This window comes from Oryza sativa, chromosome 1 (assembly GCF_034140825.1).
Source record: "Oryza sativa Japonica Group chromosome 1, ASM3414082v1".
Taxonomy (NCBI): Eukaryota; Viridiplantae; Streptophyta; class Magnoliopsida; order Poales; family Poaceae; genus Oryza; species Oryza sativa.
The window spans coordinates 20,820,269-20,835,611 of record NC_089035.1 but is presented as its reverse complement, the minus strand read 5'-3'; the positions used below and the strand labels follow the sequence as shown (position 1 = coordinate 20,835,611).

General features: G+C 43.2%; 2 protein-coding genes across 3 annotated transcripts; both read left to right on the top strand.

Moving 5' to 3' along the window:
• The first annotated feature begins 5,057 nt into the window (after positions 1–5,057).
• Positions 5,058–6,300, top strand: LOC136355376 (cysteine-rich receptor-like protein kinase 6). Its single transcript, XM_066307894.1, has 2 exons — positions 5,058–5,839; positions 6,171–6,300. The coding sequence occupies exons 1-2, from the start codon at positions 5,067–5,069 to the stop codon at positions 6,298–6,300; spliced, it is 903 nt and encodes a 300-aa protein (XP_066163991.1). The 5' UTR covers positions 5,058–5,066.
• Positions 6,301–7,826: 1,526 nt separating this feature from the next.
• LOC9270112 (G-type lectin S-receptor-like serine/threonine-protein kinase At4g03230) lies at positions 7,827–9,637 on the top strand. Of its 2 annotated transcripts, none has more exons than XM_015788838.3 (5): positions 7,827–7,985; positions 8,203–8,413; positions 8,497–8,734; positions 8,840–8,990; positions 9,221–9,637. In XM_015788838.3, the coding sequence occupies exons 1-5, from the start codon at positions 7,833–7,835 to the stop codon at positions 9,521–9,523; spliced, it is 1,056 nt and encodes a 351-aa protein (XP_015644324.2). In that variant the 5' UTR covers positions 7,827–7,832; the 3' UTR covers positions 9,524–9,637. The 2 variants fall into 2 exon arrangements, with proteins under 2 accessions (XP_015644324.2, XP_066162483.1); XM_066306386.1 differs by having other exon boundaries at positions 7,833–7,985; positions 8,203–8,410; positions 8,548–8,734.
• The last annotated feature ends 5,706 nt before the right edge of the window (positions 9,638–15,343 follow it).

Genomic DNA, 15,343 nt, shown 5'->3' with positions numbered 1-15,343 from the left:
CTAGAGTTATGTTAGTCTTCATCTCTTTCAGGGCTTTTTCAATCTCCTCCATAGTGAAAGGTTTAGAGATGAGATCATTGTTCTCTTGACTTAAACTCCCTTGTCCCCTCCAAATGTTTTGGCTCAGAAGGATCTTTGTTGAGTCTTTAGAGCCAAACAGAGTTTTGTAATATTGATAATGTGTTTTTTGAGTTCCATAGGATCTTCGATCTGTTCACAATTATCTTTCAAAGTTCTGTTTCTACTCTTCCTCTTTCTCCCATTGGCAACCCCATGAAAGAAAGTTGTATTAGAATCACCCTCTAAAATCCATTTTCCACCACTTCTCTCCTGCGAGTATACCTCATCCTCATGATAGATCTGATTTAACTTATCTTCTAGGAAGTATCTTTGTTCCCACTCTTCTAGTGATAGTTGTCTAAAGTCTGCATCCTCTTCCATCTATTGCAATCTCTTTTGTAGATCTACTTTAACTCTCTTCAAGTTATTTTCTGAGTTAAGTTTCCAACCTCTCATCTTCCTTCTCAGGATTGTCCCCTAACACTTCCAATTATGCAAGATTTTTTGTTTTCTCATCTCAGGCCAGTTCTCAATCAGCCTGCTCTTAAAGCCTTACTGAGATAACCAAGCTCTTTCAAATCTAACATACCACTTAGTCAGATTTGGTTGATGACCTTCTGGTTCCACCACAATGGGATTATGATTAGAACCCACTCTCAGCACTTCTAGACAAAGTAAAATGATACATATTCTCCCAACCAGCAAAAACCATAATTCTGTCTAAAACCACCCTCACTGGGTCTGTATGTTTATTAGTCCAGGTAAATTTGTTATCCAACCTATGCAGCTCTCTTAAACCAGCATCAGCAATAAAAGAATTAAAACTATCTGTCCACCTTCTGTTTATCAGCCCACTGGATATCTCCTCAGCATTTCTAATCACGTTAAAATCACCTCACATAATGATCTCATATTGACGGTCTGTAACTTTATTTAACAATTCTAGAAAGAAAGCTTCCTTCTTTTTCACTTTGAACTGGGCTATACACATTAATAATTGTCCATTTCTTGTTGTCCTTCTTAGATTCCACCACCATACCAATGTAGAACTCCCCTACATCTCTATCCAAAACATTGAACAGATCTGTGTTTATTCCTAGCAAAAGACCTCCAAAATGACCATTTGTGAGTTTAGTTAACCAGTCAAAATCCACCCCCCCCAGAACTGATATAACTCTCTCATTTTGAAACTCAGTCTAATAGTTTCCTACAAACAGATTATCTCAATTTTGTTGTCTTTCACTACCTCTTTCAGCTGTCTCCTCCTATCAGGGTTTCCTAACCCCCTCACATTCCAGAATAGAATATTCATTGACTATTGTTGTGTTTTGTGTCACCCCCATCAGCACTCAGCTCTATGCCCCTGACCTCGAGATGGGTGACACACATCCATCAATCTCTACATGATCAGGCAATCTATCAATCTCACCCTCTCTAGCTAATCTCTCCTTAGCTATGCAGAGAAGAGATTGAGCTTTTTATTTTGCTCTAATTATCTTAATGTTTTCTATTACTTCTAGCTCAGAACTACCTAGGTTGATACCAGAATCTAAAGCAATGGAAGCAAGTTTAGAATCATCAACATTGTTAAGTACAACAAACCTATTCATACCTGAGATGTCATTTTTAGCTGATGTTCTCTTCTAGGCCTTTAATGCTACTGGTACCTCATCTCTTACAATTCTTGAGCTTTATCTAGTCGCCACCACTAGACTCTTCTTCTTCTTCTTTAACTTCTTGGTCCTAGATTGGGTGAAGCCTTCAGCATCATCAGTCCTTGTCTGAATTTTCTCCTCTCCCGCAATCACTTCCAGTTGTCTTAGGTCTTCATCCATTAGATCCTAAAGTGAGAGATTTCCAGAATTACTGTTCTCCTGGTCTTTACTAACCTGATCCTCCCCACTTCTGTTTGTTTGTATGGGACCTTTATCTCCCCCTGGAGTTGATCTGACATTATCTATCATCCCTGTTTCCAAAGGAGTGTTGTCCTCCCTAGAAACAGAGCATGATCTTTTGGGTGCCCCACATTTGTTATCAGATGGGGCTCTGTCCCTCCCACATCTGTTGATAACTGTCTCTTCTGTCAGTAAGTCTCGCTTTGACAAGATTGGAGTTTTTTCCTCTATTCCCTTTTGCTGGGGATAGGTCTGCATTTCTTTGTCTGAGGAGACATCTTCTGATAGCTTAGGGAAGTAATCTGGAATATCAACCTTCCCATCTTCATCTTCAGATTCCATAAACTCTTCCTCCTCTTGGTTGTCTCCTTGTTTTATTTGTTAAGAGAGCTCTGTGTTGTAGTTGATTTCTTCTCAGATGCTTTGTTTAACTGCTCCTCTTCACTATCATTATCTTGACCATCATCGTCTTCTTTTCTCCTTCTGAAGTCTTTCTTATATCCAGGTTCGGGGTCTTCTGGTGGGAAGGACTGCTTAACTCCCTCTGGATTACAAGTAATCTTTTAACCAATTTTATGCAGAAATATTTCAGAGGTTCCAAAATTTTTTGAAGGAACTTTGCAAAGCACCTTCACCCTAACTGTCTCTCTAATAAGGCTGATGGCATCCACTTCCACAGGGTCTCCAATCAAGTGAGCAATTTTCATCATGATTTTCTCACTCCTGGCAATTGATGGAACACCTTTAGCTCTCACCCATACTTCCTATAATTCAGCAAAAGCATCAATGGTTCTTTCAGTATCCCTAACATTTACTCTAGCATTTGATTTCTAAAAATCAAACCCTCTCAATCTTTTCAGCTCTCTTCTTGTATCTTTGGATGGGAATTCTATCAGAAATTTGTTGTTGTCAACCTTTTTAACCTTCCAATCCCATTGCTAATGTTGTTCAAGGAGGTATTTTAGCTCAGCAACAATTTTAGACTCTGAACAAACCCCACTCTCCAAAGCTAACAAGCCCACCACAGGTTATTTCATCACCTCCTCATCTGAAATTGCAATATGCAAACAATGAAACACTTGTCCTAGCATCCCATCTCCACATAACTTCAAACCTTCCTCTTTGTTCAGATCAGGGTAATTGGTTGAGATATGACTCGATTTCTTACAAGCATAACAACACGGGGGATTAGTGCAGATGCTTGTTGATGACCCCCTTTTTGCCACACTTGTAACACTTCTTCGCAAACTCCTCTTCCTTCCCATCTCTCACATCACGAGAATCAACAGGACGCTTTTGAGAATCAAGGCGAAACAAATTCTCACCTCGTGGATCATTCACCCATTTCCCTTTCTTCATGGCTGCTGGATCTGCATCACGTCACCAGCTTTCCGCTGCGAGACACTGCTGATCTTGTCGCTTGGCATCTTCATCAGCTTTGGTAGGATTTTCCTCCTTCCTCCGCTCGAACTCCCGTCGCAGCTTATCCCTGAGATCTTCCTCCTCACGCCTTGCAGCTAGTTCATCCCACCGCTCCTGATCTCTCTCATCAGGCCTCCTCTTGTTACCAAAACGCGGTTGATCTCCCCTTCTCCTCTCCATCTTCCTCTCACCTACCACCTCTGCAAAGGAATGGGAATCAACGAATCTAGGGTAGATTTTGAAGATGTGCCTCGCTCTCTCCCCAAATCGCCGGATCTCCTCTCGCTTCGTTGGAAACCCTAGCGTAGTAGCGTTGACTCATCGAGACGCTCCCCTTTGCGGATCCAGATCCACTTCACCTGTTTTGTGGACCACGAGTGATCAATTAGTTCCTCTAGACTTGAGCCGAACACTTGGGTTGTGAATCCTCGCTACAGCGTGTGGGCTTCGAGAGCCTAGATGGCCTCAGCGAAAATTCCTCTCCCGCCATAGATGAACTTGAAGCTCCCGCCGCCTCTCGAATCATTTCCCTCTCTACGCGCTCATGAAAACTACTGGAAACTGTGGAGATCACCCCAAAATTCTTCCTCCGCGATTCCCCAGCGAGGTCTCCGAGCTGCACGCAAGCAAGCACCTCCCCGAATGTGAATCCCCGTCGAGGACTCGGGGATCGCCACCATGGTGATTCCCTTTCTAGGGTTTCACTCGCCTCCGCCATCATTTCTGTATACCTTTCCCTGTGGCCTTCTATCATTGGTTGTTTTCCTGATCGGCACTAATATGTCTTTGCCTCTCGGTGATATTAACCGAGAATTATCGGTCAACTGTAGTGAGGTCAACACAACACGAGAGAGCCAATCTATGCAGGACCAGGTCATGTGCACATGGATCAATGACGGCAACGAGAGTGTGTGAAAGACTAGTGGCCTCGGCCCTCGGCCAACAAGTTTGGGATGAGGGAAGAAAGTTCTATGGACCATATATAGGTAAAAAGAGCCTGATCCGGTAGTGTACACAAAATTTCGAAATGGTAGAAAAGTTTTGTCGACTTCGCCTAGAAAGCTAACGGTGGAAGCAAACATCTAAATGCCGGCAACGCTAACGGAGGGGCATTTAGATGTTTGCCGGCAACGCTAACGGAGGGGCATCTTCCCCTTCTCCGCTGGCAACGCGGCAAGAAGACGGCACCAGCCATCGGTGCCGCTGGTCGTGTTCTAGATTAGGAGGGAACCTGCAACAAACTTGCAAACAACCATCTTCCCTTCCTCCACAGATGTTCAGATCCTTGTCGGCATCGCCTGCCTATACTGTCGAGTCGAGTTGAGTTATTAGTTCTTATCGCTCTCTGTGGATCGAGTTGACTTGACTTAGCTTTTGGGTCTTTTAATTCCTCCCTTAGGCATCTGTTGACCGAACGGCTGGGTGACGGATGTGGTATTTTTGGGAAAAGCCACTATTTTTTTTTACTGTCTTGCCTAGTTGCCTGTGATATCAATATATACTTCAGTTCTGTATATAAATTTGCACGTGTACGGTGTACCCCTGCATTTTACTAGCTAGTCTGACCGTCCACATGCAACGCTCCAACTAGCGCGCGGTGACCTTTTTTTTTCACATATTCCTAGGTCGTCGGCTCGTCGCTGCTTAAGAAACCCACATCCACATCCCCTTGTCAACGGATAGGCAACCATGATCATTCCCATCGTCCTGCAGCTGCTCATCATCCTTGGCAATGGCATGGCGATGGTGGCCGCCCAGCCATGGCACACCTGCGGCGCCAGCAACTACACCGCCGACAGCATGTACCGGCTCAACCTCGACGGCATGTCGGCGTCGCTCTTTCCCGAAGGCGCCGGCGGCTCCGGCGGCGGCATATTCGTCAGGGGCTCCTCCGGCGCCGACCCGGACAAGGTCTACGCCGTCGCGCTCTGCCGCGGCGACGTCGACGACGCCCCCGCCTGCAGCTCCTGCTTCGACGCCGCGTTCAGGCGCGCGATGCAGCTGTGCCCGCGCAGCAAGGACGCCACCATCTACTACGACGAGTGCCTCCTCCGCTTCTCCGACACGGACATCCTCAACATGGACTCCGTCCGCCGTCTCAACACCTCGGAAATAGTCCATGGCGCGCTTGTCCTGATGAACCTCACCTCGGAGCCCATGCTACCTGGCCGGTCTACGGCGACGGCGAACTTCACCGGATTCTTGAAGACGATGCTGACCGACGTGGTAGGGCAAGTTCTCTCCACGAGGAGGCACTACGCGGCGATCCGCATGGAGATGGACGACGGGAGCAGCAGTAGCACCACCGCAGTGCCGCGGGAGTTCTACTGCTTGGCGCAGTGCGCGCCAGACTTGATTGAAGATATATGCTACAGCTGCCTCACGAATTTCAGCGATCGGCCGGTGGCGAGCTTCCCTGGGCGGCAAGGATGGCGTGTTCTTGGTCTGTGGTGTAATCTGAGGTACTCCCTCCCTCCCTCCGTTTCATATTAATTACAAGTCGTTTGATATTTTTTTAAGTCAAACTTTATTAAGTTTAATCAAGTTTATAAAAAGTTTAACATCTAAAATATGAAATTAGTTTCATTAAATCTAGCATCAAATATAGTTTGATAATGTGTTTGTTTTGTTGTGAAAGTACTAATATATCTTTTTATAAATTTGGTCAAAATTAAAGAAGTTTGATTAGAAAAAAGTCAAATGACTAATAATATGAAATAGGGAGTATGGTTTTGGTTATTTCACAACCCTACCTAGTGTTTCTCAAAAAATTTTCGGAAATGCTCAATACAGGGATACCATTGCTAGCGTTCAGGACGGGATCGTCATCCTCTCCCAGCCTCACGCACTTACGGATAAGAATGGCCACAACCAGGTTTCGTTTCATGGCGGTGTTGTGGCTGAGACAGCCTATTTCGTGTGAGGTTGCGGCGTGGTGTCAGTCGCCGTAGGCGTCATATCGTTACGCAGCGCAACTACTCGTGCCAGTTGAGGATAGCGGCGACGCGCGGGGCTTGACCGCCGTCGCAGAATCGAAGAGAGGTGCCGCGTTGAGGAGCAGCGCGAGCTCGGCATCGGAGCTGATGGACGTGGGTTGTCGCGACAGTCGGGAATGGAGCTGTCGCCGGAGTGGATAAACGTGGAGCAAGGAGGACACGGCCACCGCTGACGAGCTCCGACTTGGCGTGGACAGAGGAGGATGCGGCCGTCTGCGACGAGCTCCGGTGTGGGGCATGGATGACGGAGGACGCGACTACCGCAACGAGCTTCGGCGTGGGGTGGAGGATGCTGCCGCTGGTGACTAGCTCCAGCGTGAGGCGTAGATGACGGAGGACGCAGGCCACGCGACCGCTAGTGATGAGCTCCGACGTGATGTGGATGGTGGAGGATGCGGCACGCTGGCGACTAGCTCCAGCGTGAGGAGTGGATGACGGAGGACGCAGCCGCCGGCGATGAGCTCCGACGTGGCATGTACCGTGGAGGATGCCGCCGCCTGACAAGCTTCGGCATGAGACGTGGACGGTGGGACCACCGGCGATGCCCGGTTCCTAATACCTGACAGGTTTCACCTGATACTTCACAAGTATCACTTGATACGTGGTAAGGATCACTTGATACCTGACAGGTTTCACCTGATACCTGACAAGTTTCACCTGATACGTGGTAGGAATCGCCTGATACCTAACAGGTTTTACATGATACTTCGCAAGTATCACCTGATATGTGGTAGGAATCGCCTGATATCTAACATGTTTCACCTGATACCTCGCAAGTGATCTATCACCTGATACTGGTTAGGTATCACTATTAGGATATGATAACTCAAAGGTATCAGGACCAGATACCTGACCGGTATCATTCTGTCCCAACGGGATTCTATTGTACAGCAACCCTCAATATTTTTAGGTCCACCATCAAAAATGAACAAAAGTTCAGCCAAGTAGCCACCCCTATTTTAGATCAAGTCCTTAAATTTTATAGGCTGAAAAGGTTAGAGCCTTTACCTAGGTACGATACGAAGAAGTTCTACACTGGCGCGCCCACGTGGAGCTCCGGGTCGTCGGCGTCGAATGCTATTGTTCCAAGTCCAGCACCGCAGCCAGCCTCGCTGCCACCACCAACGCCAAAACACAAGAGTAAGCACATTATTACATGCCCTTTAATTTCTTTCATTCCATTTTTCAAGCTTTGTAACCAAACTGACCATTTGCATCGTACTAATAACTAAATAGAGCCGATAAGCAAAGTTTTGGCCATTGCCTTGGTAGCTCCACTACTTGCATTGTTTATCTGCGTCATCGTTTCCTTCATATTGACAAGGCATATAAGGGGAGAATTTACTATTTGCCTAAGAGGTCAGCTATCTACATGGAAATGTACTATATGCAATTAATGTGTATGAGTGTGTAAGCTAAATTAACTGAAAGTATCACATTAACTCGTAATTTAGGTAAGATGAACACGCAAGAAGATGAAGCACTAATTTGGGGACTAGAAGGAAGGAGTTCAGAATTCACAGTTTACGACTTTTCCCATGTATTAGAGGCCACAGGTAATTTCTCAGAAGAAAACAAACTTGGGCAAGGAGGCTTTGGTCCTGTATACAAGGTGAGACGGGAAAGAAAACACAAGCATGAGCCTACGCCCTACATATAGAGGCAAATCAAACAGTTTTACATATTATTCATTAATTTGCATATTATAAAACGCAATTAACTCACTCTGCTTTAGCTGATTAAGTTGGTCGTAATATTAGTCAAGTTTCAAAAGACAATTGAAACTGACACTTGTGTCACTAATCCATCTCTTTTGCACTTGTCTCTAGGGCCGATTTCCTGATGGGGTGGAGATAGCAGTTAAGAGGCTTGCTTCTCATTCAGGGCAAGGCTTAACAGAGTTCAAAAATGAAATTCAGCTCATAGCTAAGCTCCAGCACACAAATTTGGTTAGGCTCCTGGGATGCTGTTATCAGCGACAGGAGAAAATACTAGTATATGAATATTTGCCAAATAAAAGCTTGGATTTCTTCATTTTTGGTATATAATTTTTGGTTTATTATCTCTAACTGTCAAAGTTACTTTGTTTATATATCTCATATCTGTGTTGAACTGATTTGTAGATGAAACAAGAAGAGCTTTAGTAGATTGGAATAAACGCCTTGCGATAATAAATGGGATAGCACAAGGACTTCTATATTTGCATAAGCACTCTCGGTTGCGTATCATTCATAGAGATCTCAAAGCAGGCAACATTCTATTGGACCATGAAATGAACCCTAAAATTTCAGATTTTGGGCTTGCAAAAATATTTAGCACAAATGATACTGAAGGGAATACAAAAAGGATCGTCGGGACCTAGTAAGATTCTTACAAATTCATACATCCTAGGCTCCTAGCTGTACATAATACTGCCAATACTGCTGAGTGACTTCAATGTTTCCTACATATATACTATCCTTTCAGTGGTTATATGGCTCCAGAGTATGCTTCCGAGGGCCTTTTCTCAATCAAATCTGATGTATTCAGCTTCGGTGTGCTAATTCTCGAGACTGTCAGTGGAAAAAGAACATCAAGTTTTCATCGGCATGGAGACTTTATCAACCTTCTTGGACACGTAAGTATTATTATCATATAAATATGTAATGGTTCGAGTTCCTAATCTCCCGAAAATGGAAAGGACACAGTTTTGAATGGCATGGTCGGCATTGTTTTCATCATAAGTCCTGTTTCTTTGTTTTTTCACTTCTTCTAGAGTCATAGAAGATCATGAAGATCGCTTACATATTTTGAAAGGCACGATGTAACATGGCATCTTAATGTTCGTCTTTATCTTTATCTTTGTAGGCATGGCAGATGTGGAAAGATGAAACATGGCTTCAACTCGTAGATACATCATTAGTAATAGAGTCTCATACACCAGAGATGGCACGATGTATTAACATTGCTTTGCTTTGTGTGCAAGAGAATGCCGCAGATCGACCCACTATGTCAGAGGTTGTTGCGATGCTAACCAGCGAGAGTATGACCCTACCTGAGCCTAAGTACCCTGCTTTTTACCACATGAGGGTGACAAAGGAAGAGCCATCAACTGTTATTATGGTATCTAGTGCTAATGGTATCACACTGTCTGTTGTAGATGGTAGATAGTTCTCAATTGTTGTTTTGGGTCATCTCGTGTCAAAATATTTTGTATTGCACATTGCTCCATTGAAGAACTTTATCTGCTTTTGTTCTCGATAAAAATCTTTACAATAGAAACTTGTATGCTTAGATTCTATTTGCGTGTGTTATCTCCTATGGGGGATGCCAGTCAGACAAGCCATGTATTTTTATACAGACTTGACAGCTTCATAGTAATAACCCTATGCCAGTCAGCACTCCTCATAGTAATAACCCTATGTCTTGACAGCCTGGGTAGGCTTGTTGCTTTATTATTATATGAACACAAGTATAAATGGGTGTATATGTCTATCTTAGGCCAATCTGCTAGTCTCGTTGAGGATTCCAACAAGATGGTGGTCAGATGTATGGAAGCTTGGCTTTAGTGGCTCTTGGTGGATCGAAAACTAGATCTCAAGAGGGCTTCTTAAGTGTCATGGCTTGGGTTGATTGTTGTGCTGTTGGGTTCCTCCTTAATCTCTTTCATAGGGCTAGGCCTTTCTACCATAGTCCTCACGCATCCGAGGAGGACTCATAGTGGTAGTTTTATTAATCTTCGGTTGAGTCCTTGGTGAGCGCGAGTAGGTCCACTGCAGTCTTCCTCAAGAAGGTCTTGGTTTTCATATGTGATTGGACTGTAATTCCTTACTTTGGGGGGGGGGTGTTTCCTTTTCATAGATGTATAAGTGTTCTATATGGATATTTGGTGCTTTCGTAAGTCTCAGGGGCATGCCATATTTTCTACACGATATATGGTAGCCCTTGAATCCTGTTTGGAATGAACATCGGCCAGGAAATCATGCAAGATAACTTGGTTGGAATGATTCCGAACAAGGAGGGAGTGACGATGGTCAACATGCTTGATCTGCATGAAGTGGTTAACATGAAGCAAGTGGTCAGTCTCGGATCTGTCATCATCCTCGATGATCTTGGAGGCATCACATGAGGTCAAAACATGATTGGATGAATCTAATGTGTCAACCATATATTTTCAGTGAACACTTGAGAACAAAGCAATTAGGGGCTCTGGAAAGCGAATGTTGACGTACGGTCGTTAAGTACCGATTTCGACTGTCAACTACCATAATAAATTAAAGGTGAACTAACATTTTTTTACACGTATATTAGTAATAAATAATGTAGTTCCACTTCTATTGGAGAAATACTTGTATGAAAAAATTATACATTAAAGTGAAGGAGAAATGAGCTAGCATGCAAAGAAACATACCTCCGGTGAATCACATGCGAGCACACGGAACGATGGGCCCACAAGTAAGCTCAAACCGACTAAAAGTGGGGGGCCAAACCGTCCTCAACCACTATAGGGGCCCACGTGCGGTGATTAGTGAAGTCGGTGGCGAGAGGTGGGGTCCAGGCCAAGGTTGGCCGAACCAATCATAGCCCCTCTCATCACCACCTTACATGTGGACATTCTAGAGAGCTCCCGAATGACAGTTACAACTACACCAATCTCTACAACCGCCTTACAACCGTCTTTACAAGGCTATAAATAGTTAAGGCCTTTTCACTTCACAACATACACCTCAAGGAGCAATTCTCTAATTCCATATATTGTATTCTCTCTAGTTGTAGTTCAGTTAGGCTTGGAGTAGTCTTCGGTCCTATAGTCTTCTCGAAGATTCCGGTATGTCTTTAGTAATTTACTCCTCTTGTAAGACTATAGTTTAATAAGGTAATTATCTTCTTATCGGGTTCATAGTTTATGTAGTAGTCAATTAGGTATGTGTTCTATGAATAGTTTATACTTCATTTATGTACTTGACCTAGTCGATCTATGCTACGGTAATGGTCCAATGATCTTAACGGTTTGTACTAGTTCTAACTTGTCCGTACGAAGGATGGGTGTCCTAGAGGAATTAGTGATATTATTTATTAACATAAACATGGTGCTTAGGTTAGTTAAATGCCGTTGGATGCGGGTATGCCTCACGGAACGTGAGGTAGGTGGCAAGTGGTAACAACCATGTCCGTCCTTTATATTCCTCCACGTCCGGGTATGACATAAGATTTTGTAAATGCCATAACCACGCTGGCAAACCAACAGGAAGTGGTCTCTCGGTAGTACCTAGGTGCCTAGAACTAAGTCCTAGTCTTGTAAGCATGTATGTATTAAGTGTATACTAAACATTATTAGTATAGATCTACATATGAACCTTAGCTCTCTTCAGTTCTTCTCCATTGCCTAGTGTATCTTTATTAGGTGAATCTCCCGTCTGTCACACTACCCATTTATCATATTATCAATTAACCCCTGTTTAGACTATGGTAAAAGTAACTATAGTAATGATATATGAACCCTATCTTTACACCGCCGCCTTCCTTGCGGAAATATAAATACAATACCCTTAGAATACTCCTAGGTGAAATGCTACAGTAGTATTCGTGTATTTGTCGATTCATCTGTGACCGTAAGAAATGCCAACAAGCATTTCTAGCACCGTTGCCGGGGAAGGCCCTAGTTAAAGAATATATTTCATATATTCATAATCATAACTATGATTAGTGAAGCTTGGTCCAAAAAGGTTAAACTTTATTTGTTCTCTTTATGTGAAAGCAGGTAAGGTATGACCAGTTTCGACTTGCCTTTAAACTTCGTTGATAATCTAGAGAAACTTACGAGAATAGTCCGACCTTGCGTCGTTCCTCCGCAAATCATGCTCCTCTCATCTCCACCTTCCACGTGGACGTCCCTGATGGTCTCCTAATGACGTTTACCGGTGCATCGACCTCCACAACCGCCATTCCAACCATCATTGGCACACTATACAAGGAGGAGCTCATACACACTCCAATTTGCACAACAAAATAGAGTACAACTCACTTTTAGACTTTACTTTAATATGTTGGCTTGAGTAGAGAGTGAGGGGAAGCTTCCGAACGAGTGCCCCAAAATATCGGAGTTCATCCGAGAATTTTATGGAGTGCTGGACTGTCGGCATACTTCCAAAGGAGTTTTGGAGAAAGCTAGGATTGTCAGTCTTCTTCTCTCGCTTGTACCTCAGCGGATGCTTCCTTTTATAAACTAAGTATTCGAGTTTTTATGTTCTTTAATTAGTTTTTTAAGTATGATATATTCTCATCGGTGCGGATTCATTGCTTAGTGTGCAACTGAGTGCTCTAGTACTAGGACTCTGGATGAAAAGGAAACTTCTGCGCAAGGCTGGAGTAGTAATTAATAACTTAGGTATGGTGTCTAGGTTGAAAATTACCTTCGTATGTTGTGTGCTCCACGGAAAGTGAGGTAGGCAGTAGGTGGTGATAGCTATGTTCGTCCTTTATATCCCTCCATGTTAGAGAACATCATAGAGCTCAAGGCCAGTCTCATCCTGGCAGGCCAAGGGAGAGCCAATGCTCGAAGCATTCGATAGAGTTTTACTTTTAACTTAAGTAGCTAACTGAAAGACATAGGAATCCTCTCTAACCAAACTATCATCAGTTGTTGTCCTTGGATTGAATTTTGTTCATAGATAGTACACACACGTTCCTTGTGTTCGATATCCTTGAAATACTCTAAGGGAAAGTGCTACAGTGGTATCCGTGCACTTGTGGATTTATATGTGTGCATAGCAAATACCAACACCGACTGTAGTGCAACCAAATAATATCCAGGCACCTTGAGCGGATATGTGAGATTGTCTAGATCGTGCACACAGTGGTCGAGAAGCACGATAGCATCTTATAGGATCAGCGTAACTAGGCTTGTTGGTTTTGCTCGACTTGCCATAGAGAGGGGGGAGGTTTTGCTCCATATACTTGAAAATTTGAGAGATATCTATGTGTTTGGGTGCTCAAAGGTTAGTTCATCTTTATTCTCTCTCCATTTTCCCTCATTTGTTGTGAATTCAATGTTAGATTCTTTTTGCAAGAAGTTTTTATGGTAAATTGTGTCTCATGGATTGCTAAATTCATTAGCACAATTCGCTAATTTCTCTTGTTGAAGTAGATCTATTTTTCTCATTTTGAGTTCAATTTAATTAGTGCTACCCTTTTATGGTCGATAGCAATTATATTATGGGATAGTGATATTTATTTGATAAATCTAGGTCACCTATAAATAGTAGAATCGAGTAACTAGGAGATTACATTGGTTCTTTTTAGTAAGTTGTAGTATATATGATGACCTATGAACTATGGATTGTGATGTTTCCACAGATATAGGTGACCTATTATCTTCAAGTAATTTAGAGATCATACACTAGTTTTACTGTAAATGATGCCGACTTATTTATTTTATTAAGTCAGGATGGTCATATGTTTTGATAATGTTGGTCTTGGACTGAAAATCAATAAATCTAGGTCTTGTATTGTATTTCTTTAGTAAGTGATATATATTTGTTGATGTTTAATTTAAATAATTTCGTAGGTAGCAAGATTTGAAATAGAGCAACAATGGATGTACGATGCATCGTGTGGCTCGCTAGAGTATTTCAGGGAAATGACCTACTTCATGATTGTGATGACTTGAGTTCCGAATTATAGGATGCATTAGAATACTTGCCTTGTCCAAGCATTGATTGCATGAGTGAGGCTGTTTCATGCCCAACAAGTTCACTCACATGCCTATCTGTATATTTCAAAACAACCATGGTAAGGATGATGATGTAGAGAGTGAAGGAGGCAGTCTAGAGGCGTCGAATGACAAATGTGGATATGAGACTAATGAACTTGATATAATCAGATCATATGTTGTGGAGAGAGGGGCTACACCAATGACAGGGACTTTGAGAAGTTCAAGTCCATGGTAAAGGACTCAAAAGTGTTGCTTTACCCTGGTTGCAAAAAGAAGCACACTAAGTCGCATGTCATCCTATTACTACTAAAGATGAAAGTACACAATGGTTATACTAACAAAAGCTTCACAGAGTTGTTATCGCTGATAGGAGATCTTCTTTAGAAACATTGTATAAAGCAAAAAGGTTGTCTGCCCACTTAGAATAAAAGTACGAAAAATTCATGCATGTCAAAATGGCTATATGTTGTATCAGGGTGAGTATATCGATTGGATGCGTATCCATTGTGCAAAGCATCGCACATATAAGGGCAAGGATGGTGATGGTGATAGTGATAGCACCGATATGAAGAAGAAACAAAAATACACATTAAGGTGATGTGCTCCTATTTCAAGGGTGAAAAGTTAATCCCACAATGTAACAACAATGTGCCATATATTCAAAATATTGTTAGCTAGCTCAGGTTTCCGAAGTAGGGGTGGAGGATTGTTTGGGCTTATAGTGATGGTGGGTGGAGTGGCTGACTGGCGTTGGGAATCGGTGGCGATGTTAATCCCAGGTCCAAAGAGGGCATTGGGCAGGGAGAATAGTGCCCGGGGAGGAACGGGCTTGCGCGGCATGTTTAAGAGGTGGTGGCACTGCTTACAGCTATATCTTGGGTAGGAGAGGTGCGGTTGGGGGAGACTAAATGGCAAAGAGCTAACCTGATTGTTGGGAGAAGCACGTTGGAGGGAGGCCATGATGGGGCTTCGAATTCACCGGCATTATGGAAGAGGAAGAATCACCAAGCCACCCTGCCCACCTGCTCTTCCCATCTCTGAGCGGGCCGGGAACAGAAGAGATAAGAAGACTGGACATCTTAACTACTTTAAAATCACATTTGTTCTCCTTTCTCCCCTCACAAAAACCGCTCCCTCTCTTTCTAAAAAGGTTCCCCTAAAAAAAAGGTAAGAAAAACACCCCTAAAAAATCTCATAATCCCGTTACAAATTGCGGGCATGCAAGATCTTAAAGAGAAGGAAAAGTATGAATTAGACCCCTGGAGTTGGGTGAGTAC